The 19,691-nt window shown below is 40.7% G+C and overlaps 1 protein-coding gene across 3 annotated transcripts in view; it reads right to left on the reverse strand.

Moving 5' to 3' along the window:
• FNDC3B (fibronectin type III domain containing 3B) overlaps positions 1–19,691 on the reverse strand; it is a 313,079-nt gene that overhangs the window by 86,320 nt on the left and 207,068 nt on the right. For all 3 annotated transcript variants that reach the window (XM_034438975.3, XM_034438974.3, XM_087872515.1), the window contains exon 7: positions 6,666–6,724. In XM_034438975.3, the coding sequence (XP_034294866.2) occupies positions 6,666–6,724 (59 nt within the window). The remainder of the gene's footprint in view (positions 1–6,665; positions 6,725–19,691) is intronic.

A 19,691-nucleotide genomic window follows, 5' to 3' on the forward strand; every position in this document is an offset into this window, starting at 1 on the left:
GCTAAACAGATTGCATTACTCCTTTTACTAAGATTTGGTTTCCTGAAGAGGCAATGTAGTAGCAAAAGGCTGATTTGGCCAGGTTCTTAAAAACAGTGATACATGGGCCTTCTGGTTCAAATCCATCTCGGGTTTTAGTCAGTCTAAACCAGGGGTGTCAAACTCGATTTCATTGAGGGCCGCATCAAGGTTGTGGTTGACTTTGGGGGACCTGGATGGGTGTGGCCAGGGTGGGTGTGGCCAGCTGAACGTCACTTGTGTTGGGGGCTCCTGTGGTGGCCAGCAAAAATGGGCTCCCGTTCCATTGTAACCTGCAACCCTCTGCCAGTGAAAACAGAGCTTGGGAGGGCTGCCACTGCCCTCATGGGCTCTGTTTTTGCTGGCAGAGGTACCGCAGGCCAGTCCTTTGCTGTTTCCAGGGCAGCCCCGTGGGTCAGATCTAAGCACCCCATGGGCTGGATCCAGCCCCTGGGCCTTGAGTTTGAACCCCTGGTCTAAGCCCTCCACCAGGAAGGCTTTAGAGGAGATTGCACTGATGTCTAATTCAGTGGTGAAATCCAAATTTTTTTACTACCGGTTCTGTGGGCGTGGCTTGGTTGACGTGGTGTGGCTTGGTGGGCATGGCAGGGGAAGGAGTCTGCAAAAACTCCATTCCTACCCCACTCTGGGGCCAGCCAGAGGTGGTATTTGCTGGTTCTCCAAACTACTCAAAATTTCCGCTACTGGTTCTCCAGAACCTGCTGGATTTCACCCCTGGTCTAATTCCTGGTTATAGTTTTGTCTGGAAAGAGCAATTGAATATGGGTAGATGTTCATTTTACAAAATTCCCCACAGATCTTTGTGTCCAACACAGTGACACAAAGCCTTGTAGGATATTTAGAACATTATGTGCAACTTTTAAATTTAATTTATATGCCGCCCTTCTCCGGAGACTCAGGGCGGCTTACAATGCGCTAAGCAATAGCCTTCATTCTTTTGTATATTTATACAAAGTCAGCTTATTGCCCCCACAAACTGGGTCCTCAATTTACCTACCTTAGAAAGGATGGAAGGCTGAGTCAACCTTGAGCCTGGCGAGATTCGAACCTGCAGTAATTGCAGGCAGCTGGTCTTAATAACAGGGTGCTTTAGACCACTGTACTACCAAGGCTTGGTAGTACGGTGGTCTACCAAACTTGATGTGTCTATTTGTATGGATAGCTAAGGAAGACCCTATTCATTAGAACTGGGGGGAACCATTAGTACTGTATGTATGAGATATGTTTCTGATACACACAATCTATTCTCGAAGGTCATTTGTCCATTGTGAATATTCCATTGAAAACATACAAGGAAAGTACAGCCGAAATGGGAGAGATCTACATTTTTGGGTAGAATTATGATAAGCTCGTTATTTTTTTTATAAGCTTCCTTTTAAGTTATGAGAAAGATTTCTTATAACACAGAATCAAATGCAAGTAGAATGTCCAAAGGAACATTTTATTTATGTGGCCATACGTGTTATTTAGTTCTGCACATTAATTATTACTAGTTATTACACTACCCAGCAAAACGGTCTGTTTTCAATTATGCAAGCAGATGACAGTTCATTCTGTGTATGCGCCTGTCAAAAAAAATAAACATCTTTCAAGTTAAAACACTACATTAAATCTTTCACAAAACACTTCCAAAACGCCTATTAACTCAAGGCCTGGATTACATAGTGATTGACGTTTTTTTTTCTTCTGCATTCTGCATTCAAGTCAATGAGTAAGTAAAAGAAATGTTGCATTCATCTTTGACAGTAATTCGTTTAATCGGTTTCATCCGATTAAACCGTACGTGGTTTAAGACCTATTGCAAAACAACTTTCTCCCATTTGGCATCCCCTGGAAGTGTTGATCTTCCAAATTCCCCAATTCTCAGCTCCCTGGTCCCGTTCCCCAAACATTTCAATACTGGCAAGTTGGCAGTGCTTTCAGAGCCAAAGGGAAATGAGGTTGACCATGAACAATTTGTTTTAAACTTCCAGGATTATATTCTAGTGATTGATTGCTTTATTTTGGTACAGTTGCCCTATTTATATACATGATGCCGGACATCTTGCAACAATTGAAAACAAAACAGTAAGAAATCTGCAGGAAAAAGCAAATAATATATATGTGTGTGCATGCGTGTGTGTGTGTGTGTATCTAAACTGTAGAAAACACAATTGCTATCAACCTGCCTTCCCATTGAGGACCTGTATACAAGTCAAAAAGAGGGTGGCGAAAATATCTACAGACCCCTCACATCTTGGACATAAACTGTTTCAACTTCTACCCTCAAAAAGATGCTATAAAGCACTGCACACCAGAACAATTAGACACAAGAACAGCTTTTCCCCGAATGCCATCACTCTGCTTAACAACTAATTCCCACAACACAGTCAAATAATTTACTAAGGCTGTTATACTATTATTCTTCTCTTCCTTACTAGTATACATCTCTTCCCAATTATTACTATAACCATGTTGCTTGTATCTTTCAATTATATTGTTTTTATTTGTTATCTAGTACAATTTGATAGCTTATTTGTAACCTTAACTATCACTAACTGTTGTATCTTTTTATTCTTGATGAATGTATTTTATTCTCCTTATGTACACTGAGAGCATATACACCTAAGACAAATCCCTTGTGTGTCCAATCACACTTGGCCAATAAAGAATTCTATTCTATTCTATGCTAGTATTACGATAAGCAGGCAACACAGGTACTCCTCAACGTATGACCACAATTGAACCCAAAATTTCTGTTGCTAAGTGAAACCTTTGTTAAGTGAGTTTTCCCCCATTTTATGACCTTTCTTGCCACAGTTGTTAAGTGAATCACTGCAGTTGATAAGTTAGTAACCCAGTTGTTAAGTGAATCTGGCTTCCCCACTGATTTTGCTTGTCAGACAGTCGCCAAAGGGGAGCACATGACCCTGGGACACTGCCACCGTCATACGTATAAGTCAGTTGTCAAGCATCTGAATTTCGATCACACGATCATGGGGATGCTTACAAAGGATGTAATTGTGAAAAATGGTCATAAGTCACTTTTTTCAGTGCTGTTGTAAACTTTGAATGGTCATTAGATAAACTATTGTAAGTAGAGGACTACCTGTATAAAATATTCACAGCATTTGATATACTGTAACTATTGAACCCTAATCCTAACTCTAATTCATACGACTGCTGGATTTCAGCCTCTAAACCAGATAGCAAAACCATAACTTCAGGGCTTTTTAAAAATCAGGTTCTTATCTCCAGGAGAATGTTCCAAAGGATGGGCGCCATGACAGAAAAACCTTTGCTGCTAGGCCCCGTCAGATGCTACAGATAGTTCTTTTGACTTACAACCCTTTGTTAGTTTGAAGTTACAATGGCATTGAAAAAAGCATCTTACAGTTGTTTTTCACACTTATGACCGTTGCAGCATCCCTGTGGTCACATGATCATCATTATTATTTATTGATTAGCCTATAGGCCAGTGATGACGAACCTTTTCGGCACCGAGTACCGAAAAGGTCGCGTGGAAACGTCGTGCATGCGCGTGCTTGTCAGAGCCACACTCCAGAAAAGCCGAACTTCCAGGTTCTAGTGTGCATGTGTGTCCAATGATTAGCCGGCCAGCGCACATGCGCAGGCTGGTTTTCGGCACTGTCGCACAAGTGAAGGAATCACGCTCAGAAAAGCTGAACGTTCGGGTTCTGGTGTACATGCGCACCCGAGAATCAGCTGGCCGGCGTGCATACGCACACCAGGTTTTGGCACTGCCGCATGCGCAAAGGACAGCTGATCGTCACGCGCACATCCGTGCCAGAAACCCAGAAGACAAACAGGCAAGGCCGCGCGTGCTGGGTGACATGGCTTTGTGTGCCATTTTGGGCACGCATTCCATAGGTTCGCCATCGCAGCTATAGGCCATATCAACATACAAGGTTCAAATCCATATTATCAATAAAATCCTATACAAACAATTTAAAACAAGAGTAGGGTAAAATACAATAATTTAATATATACATATGTAAAGCAGAATAAAATGACATAAAATTATATTTCTGTATCACCCCTGCAATCTACCCCAATCAGGCTCGCATATGCCGATCTCAGTTGGACCATTTTAGTCAGAATGTTACTAACTTGACAAGTGCAGCGATCCACTTAACAACTGTGGCAAGAAAGGTCATAAAATGGGGCGAAGCTCGCTTAACTACTGCCTTGCTTAGCGACACAAATTTTGGGCTCAATTGTGGTCATAAATTGAGGACTACCAGTATTCCTTAATAGATGGGGTCTGTAACATGTCTCTTCTGCCTGACCTTTGTAATCGGGGAGAGGCAGCCACTTAGATAATCTGGTCCTATGCCATGTAGGCCTACCAATGTTCCTTTTATCTGTAATGTATGATTAATAATAAAGAAAACCATCAATGAGACTTTAAGCCTATCCTGATCATGGTTCCCAGTTAAGGTTTTGCACACTATCCTCCAGCAGAATAAAGTTATTATAGCTTGAAATACATGTGGATCTATCACTTACATGTGTGATGAAGTCACTGTTCTGACCCAGCTCCCCAAACACGACAAACCCTCTGAAGTGAACTCAAAGATTCCTTTATTAGGAGTGTCAGCAGCCCCGGCAAAAAGTTTCTCTCTCAATGCAGGCTAACAAGTCAGTCTGGCTGGAAGATGAATAGTTGTCTGCCACATCTATTCATCTCCACCCCCTGCCTTTTATCCCAAGAGCTAGGGTGGGGTTTCGCTAGCAGCGGTGGCCCTTCCTTCCCAAGGATCGGCCCATAGATTTCCACTGCTCTCCTCTCCTCTGCCTTCTGCGCATCCGCGTGTCAGGCACTGGACCCAGCTGTTCCACCTCTTCCTCATCAGCCACCTCCAGAACTGGGGGCTGTTGACTCTCCATCTGAGGGTTGACGGACAGCCGAGACTCCGCCTCTGTCTGTCTCTCTCTGCCAGCTCCATTCCCTCTTCCCCCTTGGAGCTCTCAGGTTGCCTTGATACTGATCCTAACTCCCATGCCTCCTTCTCCTCCTCTGATTTGGCTGCTTGAGGGGCCAGCCGCTGACAGGCCACAACAGTCACAGGCAAAGCATACAGATCCATCACAAATGAATGCTAGTAAATGCTTTTCATTAGGCTATTTTCCTACATGATCTTTGAATACCCCACATGTAAAAAGAAAGCGAGAAGTAAAACGCGAGGAGCACCAGAGAGAATGTTTTATTTATTTATGGGATCTGTTTCTATACATCCACTTGTTTTGAAAAGGCATATGACTCATAATCTGACTGTAGCAGTGGCTGTAGCAATAAACAGTTTCAGATAAGGAATCAGAGTGATGTCAGCTTAGCATTGTAGCGGTTGTTGAGGCTGAGTGAAGCTACAAAAACAATTATAGGACTAACTTCTTTGTTGTCTTTGCTGCTTTGAATTGCAACCCACTTTTTTGGAGAGGGTCAGGGTTTTAAATTAGTATTTTTTTTGAAAAACAACCAGAAGTCGCACATGAAGCAGAGAAAATTATTCTGAAGTACCACCCACTGGAGCTGGCCAATGAGAACGATTACACCCTCTACCTAATCCATTAATCACATTTAGTGCTCTTCAATATTTCAGCAGGATGGAGCAAGGCTGGATCAGCCACCATGGACCAGAAATTTGAAATCATGGCTGTTTGTCAGTTTAAAATTGTTTAATCATTAAAGGTATTTGCTCTGAGTTCACATGTGCAGAATATAGCTAAATGAGAGGGAAGATACAGTCATGTTTACCGTCCGTGGCAGTTTAATTTGACATACATTCACATTGGAAATCAATTAGATACTTTGATCTAAACTCAGAAATCTTAAAATGAATAGTTACAACCAGAAGCTTTATCTGGAGAAATGAGTCTTTCATCGAATTCAGGTATTATGTTAACTTAATGCTGACTTAATCTTACTTTGTTGAGTAAACCACAATTGAGTTCAATGGATTTGCAGTTCTCCAGAGGCAGACTTAAAAATAGTTTCTGAAGTCTATGGAGATTCTCAGTCATCCAGGTCATGGTTGTCCCAAAGATGCTTTTTCAAGAGGCAACTGGACTTTCTGGTTTTTCTTGGAAGATGTTTCGCTTCTCAACCAAGAAGCTTCTCCACCTCTGAGAAGCGAAACATCTTCCAAGAAAAACCAGAAAGTCCAGTTGCCTCTTGAAAAAGCACCTTTGGGACAATTTCTAGAGCTTGCAGGGAGAAAATGTGACATTAAAACTCCTTAAAGGTAACTGTGTGATTCTGAGAAAAGACAAAGCTGTTTTAAAGAGTTGCAGAGAAGTCCCTGCATACTGATTTGGGAATCAGATCTGAAGCACTTCACAGGCTAACTCAGTTGTTTCGATGTGCTAAACTAAAACAGGGTGGGGAAAGAAGAGATTACTTAGCATATGTGAAGCCAGACGAAAAAAAATGTTATGATTCATAGTATGGCGTGTACTCCTCTTTGACTAGTCAATGGCTAGTATACTAGGAACCTAGTATTTATAATGAGAAGACCAATTAAATTCACACTATCTTGCAAATAAAACGTACTTATAATAGTTTGACATAATATGCAGCTTATATTTAATGTTGCTACTTTGGGTTAAGCTTGTCTGTCACGTACCTGTGGTTTCTCAATTCCAGAGAGAACATCTTGAACTTTCTTTGTTTCTGTGTCACATTCTATGCAAGAGAGAAAAAAGAGGGAGACAGGTGAGTTATACATTACCTTCAGCAATGAGATCTAACCAATTTCTAGTGCATGCTAAATGTTCTCACCACAGATAATCAGAGTTGGGCTATAAACAAATTAGCATGGGTTTAGTAGCCATGTGCTTAGAGATGAAGAACCAGAAGTTGGTGAAATACAAGTCTTATCAAATGTTAGCCACAGTAAAGGATCCTGGGAGTTGTACCTCAGCAATGTTTGGATAAATGGAATGCTTAGCAAGAAATTCAACATTGAGTAAATAGTTAAACAACAATATTTGATATCCTCTTGGTTTTATACAGTACTTATGGATAAATAGATACAGAATGCTGATTGTGATGGCAGAGGTGTGCTGGTTGGAAATGTGAACGTATCTATATTTTTGTGTGCAGATGGTATTTTTGTGCTCAGACAACCACAAAAGCTATATTTTTGTGCTCGGACAACCCAACAATAGTTGGGTTGTCTGAGAATACAAATAATTTGTACTGAATTAAAAAGGAAGGAGCATGGGTCTGAACATTAATATATTAAAGATGAAAGAAGAGGACCTTTTCCCGAGAAAATTCCAAATCATACATAATTATTATACATAAATAGGAAGTATGCTGGTGTAATGTTTATTAAACATAGGAAAACGGATCGCAAAAATTTAAACATGGGTTAATCCTAGCAGGAGGCATTATGTGATCTGCCCTTGAGGAATTAATGTTTGTTGAAATAAATGACATTGTGTCTAAAAGCATGCTTCTACCCACACTATTATATGGAAGTAAGAGTTAGGTAATAAGGAAAGACGTATGTTAGAAGAGAAAAGTGGGAATGGGGATACAGGTAATTCTTGACTTAGGATCGTTCATTTAATTATGGTTCAAAGTTATGATGACCTTGCAAAAATTACTTACAACTTGTACTTATAACCATCATACCACCTCATGGAAACATGATCACAATTTGGGTACTCAACAGCTTCCTTGCTTTTAAGACCAGTTTCAACATTCTGCAATCATGGTTGTGATTTGTGACCTGTTTTGCTGATTTCCAGCAGAAATGCCCATTGAGGAGACCGTGTTTCCTTAATTTTGCTGAAAATTGGGTCTGACTCAATTTATGACTTACATGCAATGACTTACAACAGAAATCCCAATCCCAATTGTGGTCATAAATCAAGGACTAGCTCTACTTGTTCACGTCCTCAAATAAGATAGAAGGTCAGGAAAGAAGAGGTGGTAAAGGAATGTGGTCTGAATACAAGAATGAGCAACCACTATAAGTACTTCCAGTGTCAGCTTTGGAAACCATATTAGGCCGGAAGCTTCCATGCTGCCATCTTCTCATGTGTGGGAAAGTAGGAGGGGGATTTTAGTAGAGAGGTTGTCTGTAGATATAATAACATTCTTCCTGTCAGTCCATGTCAGGGAGATCCTGCATCTGGAGAAGGAGTGGTCGGAGTGCTGTCTCAAGATGGGACGGATGGTGATTGGAGCATGTGATCAACTGAGGAGTAAGGGGATGGTTTTGGGGGTTTTGATTTACTGAGGGAAAACCCGGACCTCTCAGATTCGGATTTTCCCAGGTGTGCCTGTTTACCTATTCTAGTAAATAGAACTTTGAAAAATGCTTGCTTCAGAGTCTTTACTTGGAGTTGGGGGTTTTCTGGAACGCTGACATCCAGTTGGTTTGGTCATAGAAAAAGAATGAATGAGGACTTAGTTACAAAACGAATGTAAGAAAGAAGAGTCAATGGGTCAAGAAGAACAGGAAGACTATGGAAGTCTTGGTTAAAGAGACCCGAGATCTTTAAGAACAAAAATGAAAAGTTTAAAGAATAAAAATCAGTGTATGATGCTATGCATGGTTTGGGTGCAAGCTAGGATGGTTTGCAAGCATTGAAAGCTATGACGAGGTATAAGTGAATGGTATTGATATAGTCCCTAGATTATGGCTAGCTGTTGTTCCTTTTTTCTACCCCAATCATACTTTAATTCCTTCATCTTATTCTGTCTTATTCCTGCTTTGCACTTTGCATAAAGGTGCAAAAGTTATATGTCATAAATATGATTCGATAAAAGATAAATATTGTATCTTATGTATTTCTCTGCCTTCCCTGGATGTTGCCTTAGACAGTGAGATTTCTAAATTAGATAGATAGATAGATAGATAGATAGATAGATAGATAGATAGATAGATAGATAGAGATAGATAGCAATAGATGGATGGATGGATGGATGGATGGATGGATGGATGGATAGATAGATAGATAGATAGATAGATAGATAGATAGAGATAGACAGACAGATAGATATCGATAGATAGATGATGGATGGATGGATGGGTGGATGGAGAGAGAAAGAAAGAGAGAAAGAGAGATACCGATAGATAGATAGATAGATAGATAGATAGATAGATAGATAGATGGATGGATGGATGGATGGATGGATGGATGGATGGATGGATGGACGGACAGACAGACAGATAGGCAGGCAGGCAGGCAGGCACAGAGGACAAACTAGCAGAGACACAAGTTTAAAAAGGCAGTTTATGTTGCTGTAGGCCCATGTTTTCCTCCTTGCATGACATTTGGACAGCAAGGCAGGGTATAAATTAAAAGAACATCTACTATTACTTCCTAACTTAAGTTGGAAAAATCATGTGAACATTGCTTTGATTGGATTTTGCCAAGAGGCTAATTAAGATAAAGTCACTGTACTTTGTAGAACAATCATGTCAGGCTTTCAGCTAAACTCTTCTTGTTAAGTTCAGATTCTTGGAAAACGGAAACCTATTACAGGAACATTTTTAGCCTTCTACCAAGCCCAGCATTGTGATTCAGAGGTCTAATGGGCAAATTCCTTGTCCTAGAAGCTGCTTGGCTTCAGGAACAACTGGATGCGCCAAATCAATCTGATGTAGAGAAATGGTAAAATAAACCATTCCAATGAGCAGGTTGGAACAGACCCAAAGTCCTAGCTGGTTTAGCATCCTCTTTCCCACAGCTGTTTTATCCTACATTGGTCCCTTAGCAATTGATCTTCAGAACTTTCCTGTTGCAAATGTTTGGATGACAGGTATAGGTAGTCCTCGACTTACAACAGTTCATTTAGTGACCGTTCAAAGTTACAACTGTGCTGAAAAAGTGACCTGTGGCTGTTTTTCAGACTTACAACCATTGCAGCAGCCCCATGGACACGTGATCAAAATTCAGACACTGGTATACACACACAAACACAGACACAAGCAATGGATGGAAACTAATAAAGGAGAGAAGCAACCTGGAATTAAGGAGAATTTTCCTGACAGTGAGAATAATTAATTAGTGGAAAGACTTGCTTTCAGAAATTGTGGGTGCTCCATTGCTGGAGGTTTTTAAGGAAAGACTGGACAGCCTTATCTAAAATGAAGTCTCCTGCCTCAGCAAGTGGTTGGACTAGAAGTCCTACAAGGTCCCTTCCAGCTCTGTTATGATCGATTGATTGATTGACTCATATTTATGACAGTTGCAGGGTCCCGCCATCATGTGAGCATTGCTTGTGACCTTCTGACATGCTAAGTCACCGGGGAAGACAGATTCACTTAAGAACTAAATTATTATGTTTCACATAATAATTGTGGCAAGAAAGTTCGTAAGTGTTCTGTTGTTCTTGCTTAACAAGAGAAATTTTGGGCTCAGTTGTGGTCGTAAGTGGTGGACTACCCATATGCACGGGTAGCTTGATCTTTCCCAAACAATCCTGCACAACCACATTTCTGTATGTTGTCTTCCTTGTTTTCCACTTACCCACCAGTCCTTTTTTTATACACTCAATATAATCTGCTCTGCAGGACCAGAGGACCATCTGTGGCAAATTCTGAAGATCTGGCAGGAGGGTCTGAAGGAGAAGGACGGGCAAAATGCCTCTTCTGGATTCCAGAAACAAAAATATTTCCATTGCTAGAAAAATTCCACTGGAATTTAACCATGAATTTGTAATTCCTTTTGAAAGCCATCAGAGTTGTTGGCTATCGCCACGTCATGTGGTTAAACTCTGAATTTGGAAAGAATTGGGTTTTTTTTGTCCTTTGGGTTTCACGTTATTAATGCCACAACTAAACAAGAACCAGACTCTGAATTCTAGAGAGGAAAAAAATTCATCTCCTATGCATTGATAGAGAAGATTATTTTGCATCGTCTGAAAAAAACAGAAGAATTGTTCATAGTGCCGTAAATAAAATAGCTGATGTATTTTATGTCAGCAAAATTTTAAGTTCTGCAGAGCAAAAGACTCATATATCTGCCTCTAATTTTTACTGGTGTGAAATTTACTGTACAGCTAACTAGCAAAATTGTCTTATCCTGTTGATAGATGAATTCAGATCAATACCTATTTACATTCCAACAATCCAGCAGCTAGTTTATCTTGGCTGCACAGGGACATACCCAGTGGTGGGTTTCACATTGTTACTACCAGTTTGCCGTGCATACGCACACTCGCTTTTTGCGTGCTCACACCCGGTTTGCGTGCGTGCCTGCCTCCCGCAAATGTGCCTGGCCTCCCACGCATGTGCTTTGCTCGCACACACGCCTTCTGTGCTTGTGCCCAGCCTCAGAAACATGCCTAAATAGAATGGCATAGTGCTGGGGGGTGGGTGGGTGAGTCCACCCGCGATTTCTGCTACCGGTTCGCATGAACTGGCCCGAACCAGCTGAATACCACCTCTGGACATACCAAGAAAACACAGGATAATTATTCATTTGCTGATAGAGACCCCATTATAGCACTAATATATGAGCAACTCATTTATTGGACACCGCCTTTCATGAAGTGAGCCATTTTACGACTGTCATGACTTATGACCATAATTTCCAGACTCAATTACAGTTGTAACTCAAGGACTACCAGGTACATGGGAAGTGTTTCTAAACCTTACATAGCCTGCCCCTAATTTGAAGCTTTTTGATATGATGAATTAACAAGTAGCAATAGCACTTAGACTTATATACTGCTTTACAGCCCTCTCTAAGCAGTTTACATAGTTGGCATATTGCTCCCAACAATCTGGGTCCTCGTTTTATCGACCTCAGAAGGATGGAAGGCTGGTTCAACCTTGAGCCTGGTGAGATTTGAACTGCCACATTGCAGTCAGCAGGCAGTCAGCAGAAGTAGCCTGCAGTACTGGACTCTAACCACTGCACCACCGCGGCTCAGTGTAGAGAAACTATGATGAGGATCCAAATAAAATGGATGTGTTTTGGGGTTTTTTTTTTGCAGAAACTCATTGCTTTCTAGAACATGGAACTTGCTTCAAGTTTTTGTACGCACTGAATTGAAACTCAGGGGTATGTATCATTCTAGCTATAATTAAGATCGAGCCAAACTATCTCATCTCGCAATATTCACTTTGCAAATTTCTGAACAGATTTTTTTTTTCCAATCTGGCTCCTTAAAAGTCAACATAGTTTCCAGGGTTTTCCACTGATTCTACAAATACAGGGAGAGGGATTCCTGCTTTTCCCCCCATAACAACATTCTTTGTTATTACATCACCTTAGCTACCAGAAGCAGGAATTGAGTCATTCTTGACCTTTAAACCTTAAACATGGACAAGATTTTCTCTCTTTTGACTGCTTTAGAGCAGGGGTGTCAAATTCGATTTCATTGAGGCCCACATCAGGGTTGTGTTTGACCTTGGGGGGCCAGGGTGGGCATGGCCAGCTTGACATCACTTGTGTTGGGGGCACCTGTGGTGGCCTGTGGTGCGTCTGCCAGAGAAAACGGGCTCCTGAGCTCTGTTTTTGGCTGGGATGGCCTCCTGCAACTCTCTGCCAGTGAAAACGGAGCTTGGAATGGTGCATGCAGCCCTCCTGAGCTCCGTTTTCACTGGCAGAAGGTTGCAGGAGACCATCCCAATCAAAAACCGAGCTCGGGAACCCATTTTCTCTGGCAGACGCACCATTGGGCCGATCCTTTGCTCTTTCCAGGGTGGCCCTGCAGGCTAGATCTAAGCACCCTGCAGGCCAGATCTTGCCCCCGGATCTTGAGTTTGAGATAAAAATAAAATCCCCAAGATCAATGAACATTTTCTTTCAACTGTAGAAAATGCAGCAGGTTTTTTTTAACATAATAGATCCCTACATTAACCTTTCCCGACTCAACGATAACAATGTCTTCTAGTTCAAGCACACAGTGGGAATAAGACACAAAAACTATAATTATTTTAGATCAGTTTTCTTCCCTTAATTTCCTTTAGATGTGTTGGGACAAATATATCCTAAACCCCAGTAGAAAGCAGATAAAAATTATTAATAAACATCTCTGGCTATTATAATCCTTGACTACTGAGAAAACAAAACTGCAAACATATCAACTAGTAGATCAAATGTAGCACTGATGTGCAATTTTTCAAAGTAGACCCATCTTTTCTTATAATGAAACTGTGGTGGAGTTTCCTAACCCATCTTTGAAAAATCTAACTTTCTCCAACTTGGTGCTATTCTAGCAGAGCTGGACTTCCAATTTTCACATTGGCCATGTCAAAGTCCAACCCATGAGAAAGGAAAGTTAGTTGCGGGAAAAACATTGCAATCCAATTTTCATTTAATTAGGTTTGGTTTGTGTTATTGTCCATTTTTATAATTAACATGCCTTCAGAGAGAGGGGAATGATTTTGTACTCTAAGGCCTGGCCCTCACTGGGTTTTTCAAGAGTTAAGATACCAATTTTGAAAAGACAGATTTCCAAAAGCAATGAAAGGGAAGCTGAAAGTTCAGACTAATCTCTTGGCTTCCCCATTCACCTACTTCAAGAGCCACTTGACTTTTATGGGGGGGAAAAGGGAATTATTTCTGCAGCTTATTGGATGCAGGCAAGGTGAACGGGAAGCCTTAGCCAAGTCATGTTTCAATAAAAAAAAGAAAAGAAAGCAAAGTTGATTAATAATTTCTCAAAATTAGTCTTTCAACTCCGAGCCATGTTAGAATGTAGCCAAAGCAATAAAAAGCTTGTTGCATAGCTAGACATTGTTTTAACCAAGCTTCAAAAAGTGAATTGAATTATGCAGCCAGGTAGCAGTAACCTAACTTCTAATTAAAGAAGGAGAAGCTAATAGATATTGCGGCATTGTGTAAATTTTGGTTTACGGCTGAATGCAGCTTTGAAATTGCAAACATTCCATCTGCTCAGCAGCTGCGTACTCTAATCCCCTTTAATAACTTCGGCTTGTCCCTGTAAGAATCCAGGGTTCTTCAAACTTTGTCTTTGCATTCAAGGCCAGAAATCTTTTCCCCTTTCCTCTGCCTGTTTTTAAACAGATATTCCTGTTCAGCAAATGTTATATATGCATAATAGCAGTGGTGAAATGTAAAATTTGTTACTACTGGTTCTGTGGGCGTGGCTTGGTGGGGGGGAGGAGTAATGTGACTGGATGGGCGTGGCCAACTTTTTTTTTTTAACTTTTAAAAGCATTTTTTCTACAACCTGTTTGGCCAAAGAGATTGTAGAAAAAATGCTTTTAAAAGCCTCTGACGATCCCAGCTGAGCCACACGATCATCAGAGGCTTTTTTTTTTACATTTAAAAGCATTTTTTTGGCCGAAGAGGTTGTAGAAAAAACGCTTTTAAAATTTTTTTTAAAAGCCTCTGATGACTGCGTGGCTCAGCTGGGCATGGGGCAGGGATTTTTGCTACCAGTTCTCTGAACCACCCGCCACCATCACCATCGGGCGATCCGATCCGAACTGGCAGCATTTCACCCCTGCATAACAGCGCTCTAGAGGACTGTTCAAGGCATCGTGGTGCTTAACTGTACCAAACATCTATCTTTTTACAGAAATATTGGAGCAGGACAGAGGTTAACTCTACACAAAGATGAAGACCTGAAACAAATGGCAAATTGCTGGTACAGGAACTGCAGAACCTCTAGAACAGGGGTGTCCAATGCAAGGCCCGCGGGCTGGATCTGGCTCACGGGATGCTTAGATCTGGCCCGTAGGGCTGCCCTGGAAACAGCGAAGGACTGGCCCACGGTCCCTCTGCCAGTGAAAACGAAGCTCAGGGGAGCCGTGCGCAGCTCTCCTGAGTTCTATTTTCATTGGCAGAGGGCTGCAGGAGGCCAAAAACGGACATCGAGCTGGCCATGCCCACCCTGGCCACGCTCCACTGGCCCCCTGAGGTCAAACACAACCCTGATGTGGCCCTCAATGAAATCGAGTTTGACACCCCTGCTCTAGAATAAGCCTTAACTGAGGTCCCTTTTATTAAACAACGTCATTTATCAGGCCCTAGAAAGCACACCTTCTCTGCTGCAATGCCTATACTTTGAATAATATCCCCTAGAAATCTGTATGGCTCCTACTCTGATGAATTCAAAAACCTGGCTCCTCGGCTCCTCTAGGTTGTTTTTCATTTTTATATATTTTTTTCTACTTCTGGACATCATAGGGCAGTTTCTTAATTTTGCTGAATAGGGAATTCTGGGAGTTGAAGTCCACATCTCTTCAAGTTATCAAGGTTGAGAAATAATGGCACTGAGTGATATGAAACAACTAATAATTGTAAAATATCAAAAGCGTAAAAGTACAGCATCATTAGGCCCTGCAGATTTATAATAAGAGGCATTAAAACACTATTAAAGAAAGGCGAGCCAGGACAGACTGCCCTTTAAAACAAGGCTGCTGATGCACATTATAAGGACCATTTTAGAGAAGTGCAATTCTAGAATTGTGGTGCCATCAACGAAGCGGACTCATCTTTTAATGAAAAGAGATTCAGTGAAAATGCAATTTCTTGACTCCTGTACAGGCATACTCATGCAGCAGATTTTTTTTAAAAAAATCACAATATATAAGGAAGGCTTGGTACTACAGTATACCAAGAGCCTTGGTACTACAGTGGTTTAAAGCACCCTGTTATTAACACAGCTGCCTGCAATTTACTGCTGGTTCGAATCTCTCCAAGGCTCAAGGTTGACTCAGCCTTCCATCCTTTCTAAGGTAGGTTAAATGAGGACCCAGTTTGTGGGGGCAATAAGCTGACTTTGTATAAATATACAAAAGTATGAAGGCTATTGCTTAACGCACTGTAAGCCGCCCTGAGTCTCCGGAGAAGGGCGGCATATAAATCAAATTAAAAAAAAAAAAAAAAGGCTGACCCCGTAATTAAAAGTGTGATAAAGCAGATTTCTTTCTGGTTATTAGGGGTTTTTTTTGTAATGTGTTTTTATTGATTTTTCTATGAAGCGCCGAAAGTTAGGGTATATATAAGATGGGCATCCATATAGGTTTGCAAAGTAAGTAAATAAAATTATCAAGTAATCTGCTTGTCAATTAATTTATTTCAAGCATTGTGACAGAGAGCCTATTGCTTGGAATTTTTGCCTCGGGCACCCAATATAAAGGTCCTCCCGATACATAATTTCAGCTGTTTTATCAAAAGAAAGATATTAAGAGAAAGATATGCAGGAATGCATCCTTGGCTGAGTGTCAACAGAAGATCCCAGCGTAAAACTAGGATGCGTCTTTGAAGTATTAAATGCAAACCATCATATTTTTATGCAAAACTTGAGATTCATTTACATTACAGAACCTTCCCCCAAACCTATCCGCTCCAGATTCTAAATTTCAACATGTTGTTCAGTCAATAAATATTTTTTTCCTCCCTTTTCACTTGGTCATCCATGACCATCTGTTTTCATTTCCCCAAGCCTCTCATTAAGGTGACTTGGCTCTTTTGCTTCCTGCTTGGAAACTGATTGCTGATCAAGGCAAAATGCGATATTACATAATATTATACGCATGTGACAACTCCAGCAAAATGTTCTTGTATGCAGAGTGTTTTGCTGGATGTTATTGTCACGGGATTTTCTGTCACGTTTATTTCTTTTACAACCATTAAACAGAGAGTTGGCAATTTGGAGGCAGATTAATTTCTTAACACTGTGATTACACAGATAGACTTTTGCAAATCTCCCCCAGAGTTTAATGATACTTTCCTTTTGTGTGTGGATCAATACCATTTTGGCTCCATAAGAAAATGAGCGTTTGATTGCACTGCTTATAATGGATCAGAGCAATTTATAAATCACTGATGGTTTAAGTAATAATCTATAAAGGGAAACAATGCTTCTTCTTCCAAAAAAAAAAAAAAAAAGAACCGAGTCCTTTTTTTCAGGCGCCTCCTCCTCCTCCTCCTTCCAGAAAACCAAACGGATTTCATAATGAATTTTAAGGTATACCATGTTTAAAGATAGTGGTAAGGATATGAAGGAAGCCTATAATGTATAAATGGTGTAAGTATTAAAGCATTCCACATGAATGAATTTAGTTACTCTCACAAAAGCCCAGGTTCTAGCTCAGATTTACTATCTCTATATTGCAGTTAGAAACAAATTGCTAAGTGAACAGTAGTTTGTGCAGGTAATTAAATTCCTGGCAAACAAGCAACTGAATTCCATACTTTGATCCCTGAACCGTTACATTATACTAAATCAAAGCATAAGTGGGTAAATATTTATAAGAAAGTTGAACAAATGGAGGAAAGAATATTAAATTTGGACATTCTTTTTTCTGCATTAAAATGCACATAATCTTGCCTTAATCTACATTCAGAAACCATACCCTCCAGGTTGAAGAGCTGGCTGGGAAGAATGAATAACAGAATAATAGAGTTGGAAAAGACCTTGAAGCAGTCGTGGGTTGCCCCTGGTTCAGACCTGTTCACAAAAACTGGTAGTAAAACCGCCCCGGATGTCATCATAGGCAATCTGCACATGTGCGATCCCGTTGCGAACTGGTAGTAAAGGTAAGTAGAACCCAACCCTGCCTTGGAGGTGTTCTAACCCCTTGCTCAAGCAGGAGACCGTATACCAGGGGTGAAATGCTCCAGGTTCGGACCGGATCGCCTGATCCGGTAGCGATGGAGGCGGGTGGTTCAGAGAACCGGTAGCAAAAATCCCTGCCACCCCCCATGCCCAGCTGAGTCACGCGATCATCAGAGGCTTTTTTTTTTATTTTTAAAAGCATTTTTTCTACAACCTCTTTGGCTGAAAAAATGCTTTTAAAAGTAAAAAAAAAAGCCTCTGATGATCGTGCGGCTCAGCTGGGATCGTCAGAGGCTTTTAAAAGCATTTTTTGACAACCTCTTCGACTGAATTGGTTGTAGAAAAAATGGTTTTAAAAGTAAAAAAAAAAAAGTTGGCCATGCCCACTCAGTCACATTACCCCCACACACACCAAGCCATGCCCACAGAACCAGTATTAACAAATTTTAGATTTCACCACTGCCATATACCATTCTGGATAAATGACTGTCCAATTATTTCTTAAAAATCTCCAGTGTTGGAGCACCCAGAATTTCTGGAGGCAGGTCGTTCCACTGATTAATTGTTCTCTCTGAGAGAAAATTTATCTTTAGTTCTAGGTTGGTCCTCTCCTTGATTAGTTTTCATCCATTATTTCTTGTCCTGCCTTCACGTGCTTTGGAAAATAGGTTGACCCCCTTTTTTTCGTGGCAGCCCCTTAGATATTGGACCCTGCTATTATGTGCCATTTCAGAAATCACATTTTCAAATGTACTTATAAACCGTTCAAAGTATTAGGTCTAAAAGCAAGGTCTGAATGCAACATCATTTTGCAAGTGTAGACAGATTTGCCTGAGAACCAAGATTAGTTTCTGCTCCCTGTCAAGTATATATGCTTTGGGCCAAAGTCAGATTTGATTTCCTTTCATCTGTTGTGTGACGTAGTTGTTCCTTGAATGGACATGAGTAATGTAATTGAAATCTGGAGTTCTTGAGGTCACATGCTTGGGCTCTGCTGTTCTTTGAAGGACATTATTACGGACCCTCAGTAACATGAAAGGAAGGAGCAACTATCAATCTTGTTCCAATCTACGTTAAGTCAGTTGAAAATATGGAAGATTCTACACTGTCTCAATGAACTACAAATCCTGTATTTTAAGAATCAATATTAGAGAATAAAGTGAGCCACAGAGTCATTCTTTATAAATGTGGTACAGATGGCCATGGCTAATGGAAATCTTATGGTGAACTTGCTTTGAACTCCGTTCAATTTAGCACGTTCTCCTTTTTTATAAAATGGGGCAATGTGAACTATGAAAGTAGCCAACTCATGAAAAGTTATGGCGTGGTTTATTATCAGAATTAGCAATAGAACCTGAGCATTCAACAGCTGCCTAATGTTGGATCTGAGGGCATAAAAGAGGGCAGAAGTGATAGTAAAAGTGATTCTTAATACAGGTAGGCCTCAATTTACAACCACAATTGAGCTCAACATTTCTGTTGCTAAGAGAGACACTTCTTAAGTGAGTTTTGCTGAATCACTGCAGTTGATCAGCTGGGACTTAGGAGGCAGAGAACAGATGGGGGCGGGGCCAGTCAGAATTTTTACTACTGGTTCTCCGAACTACTCAAAATTTCTGCTACCGGTTCTCCAGAACTGTTCAGAACCTGCTGAAACCCACCTCTGAAATAACTTCAGAAAACAGCTACAAATTGGCATTCATCCTACCCTGCCAATTTAGAGATAAGACATGTCTAATACCAAACTCTAACCTGTACGAACACAGACAAGCTACGATTTGGATGGGACAGTGACATCAGAATCTGAATCTGGGCCTTATAAATAAACTTAAAAATCTTGCTCCGTCTTCAGATGCTCACATTACAGTAAGAATTATCAGGGGGAAACAAGAAAGAGGGAAATTATACAACCATGGTTTATTTATTTAACTGAAGCATATGCTTTGGAGTCCCTATGGTCAAATCATTGTTTTGATAAAGTAAAACATGCTTAGGGTCACGTAGTTTTATACTGAAGAATAGCTAGATTTTGCTAGGTGCAAAAGACCACACGTGAAGGTTCGATTAAGTTGATTTATTGCTAAAAGCCTATGCACAGGAATCTTCTCAACTAAAAGCTAGCACTTGGTTACATAAGTGCTAAGTT

Source organism: Pantherophis guttatus, chromosome 6, assembly GCF_059756535.1.
Source record: "Pantherophis guttatus breed Tessera chromosome 6, ASM5975653v1, whole genome shotgun sequence".
In the NCBI taxonomy this organism is placed as follows: domain Eukaryota; kingdom Metazoa; phylum Chordata; class Lepidosauria; order Squamata; family Colubridae; genus Pantherophis; species Pantherophis guttatus.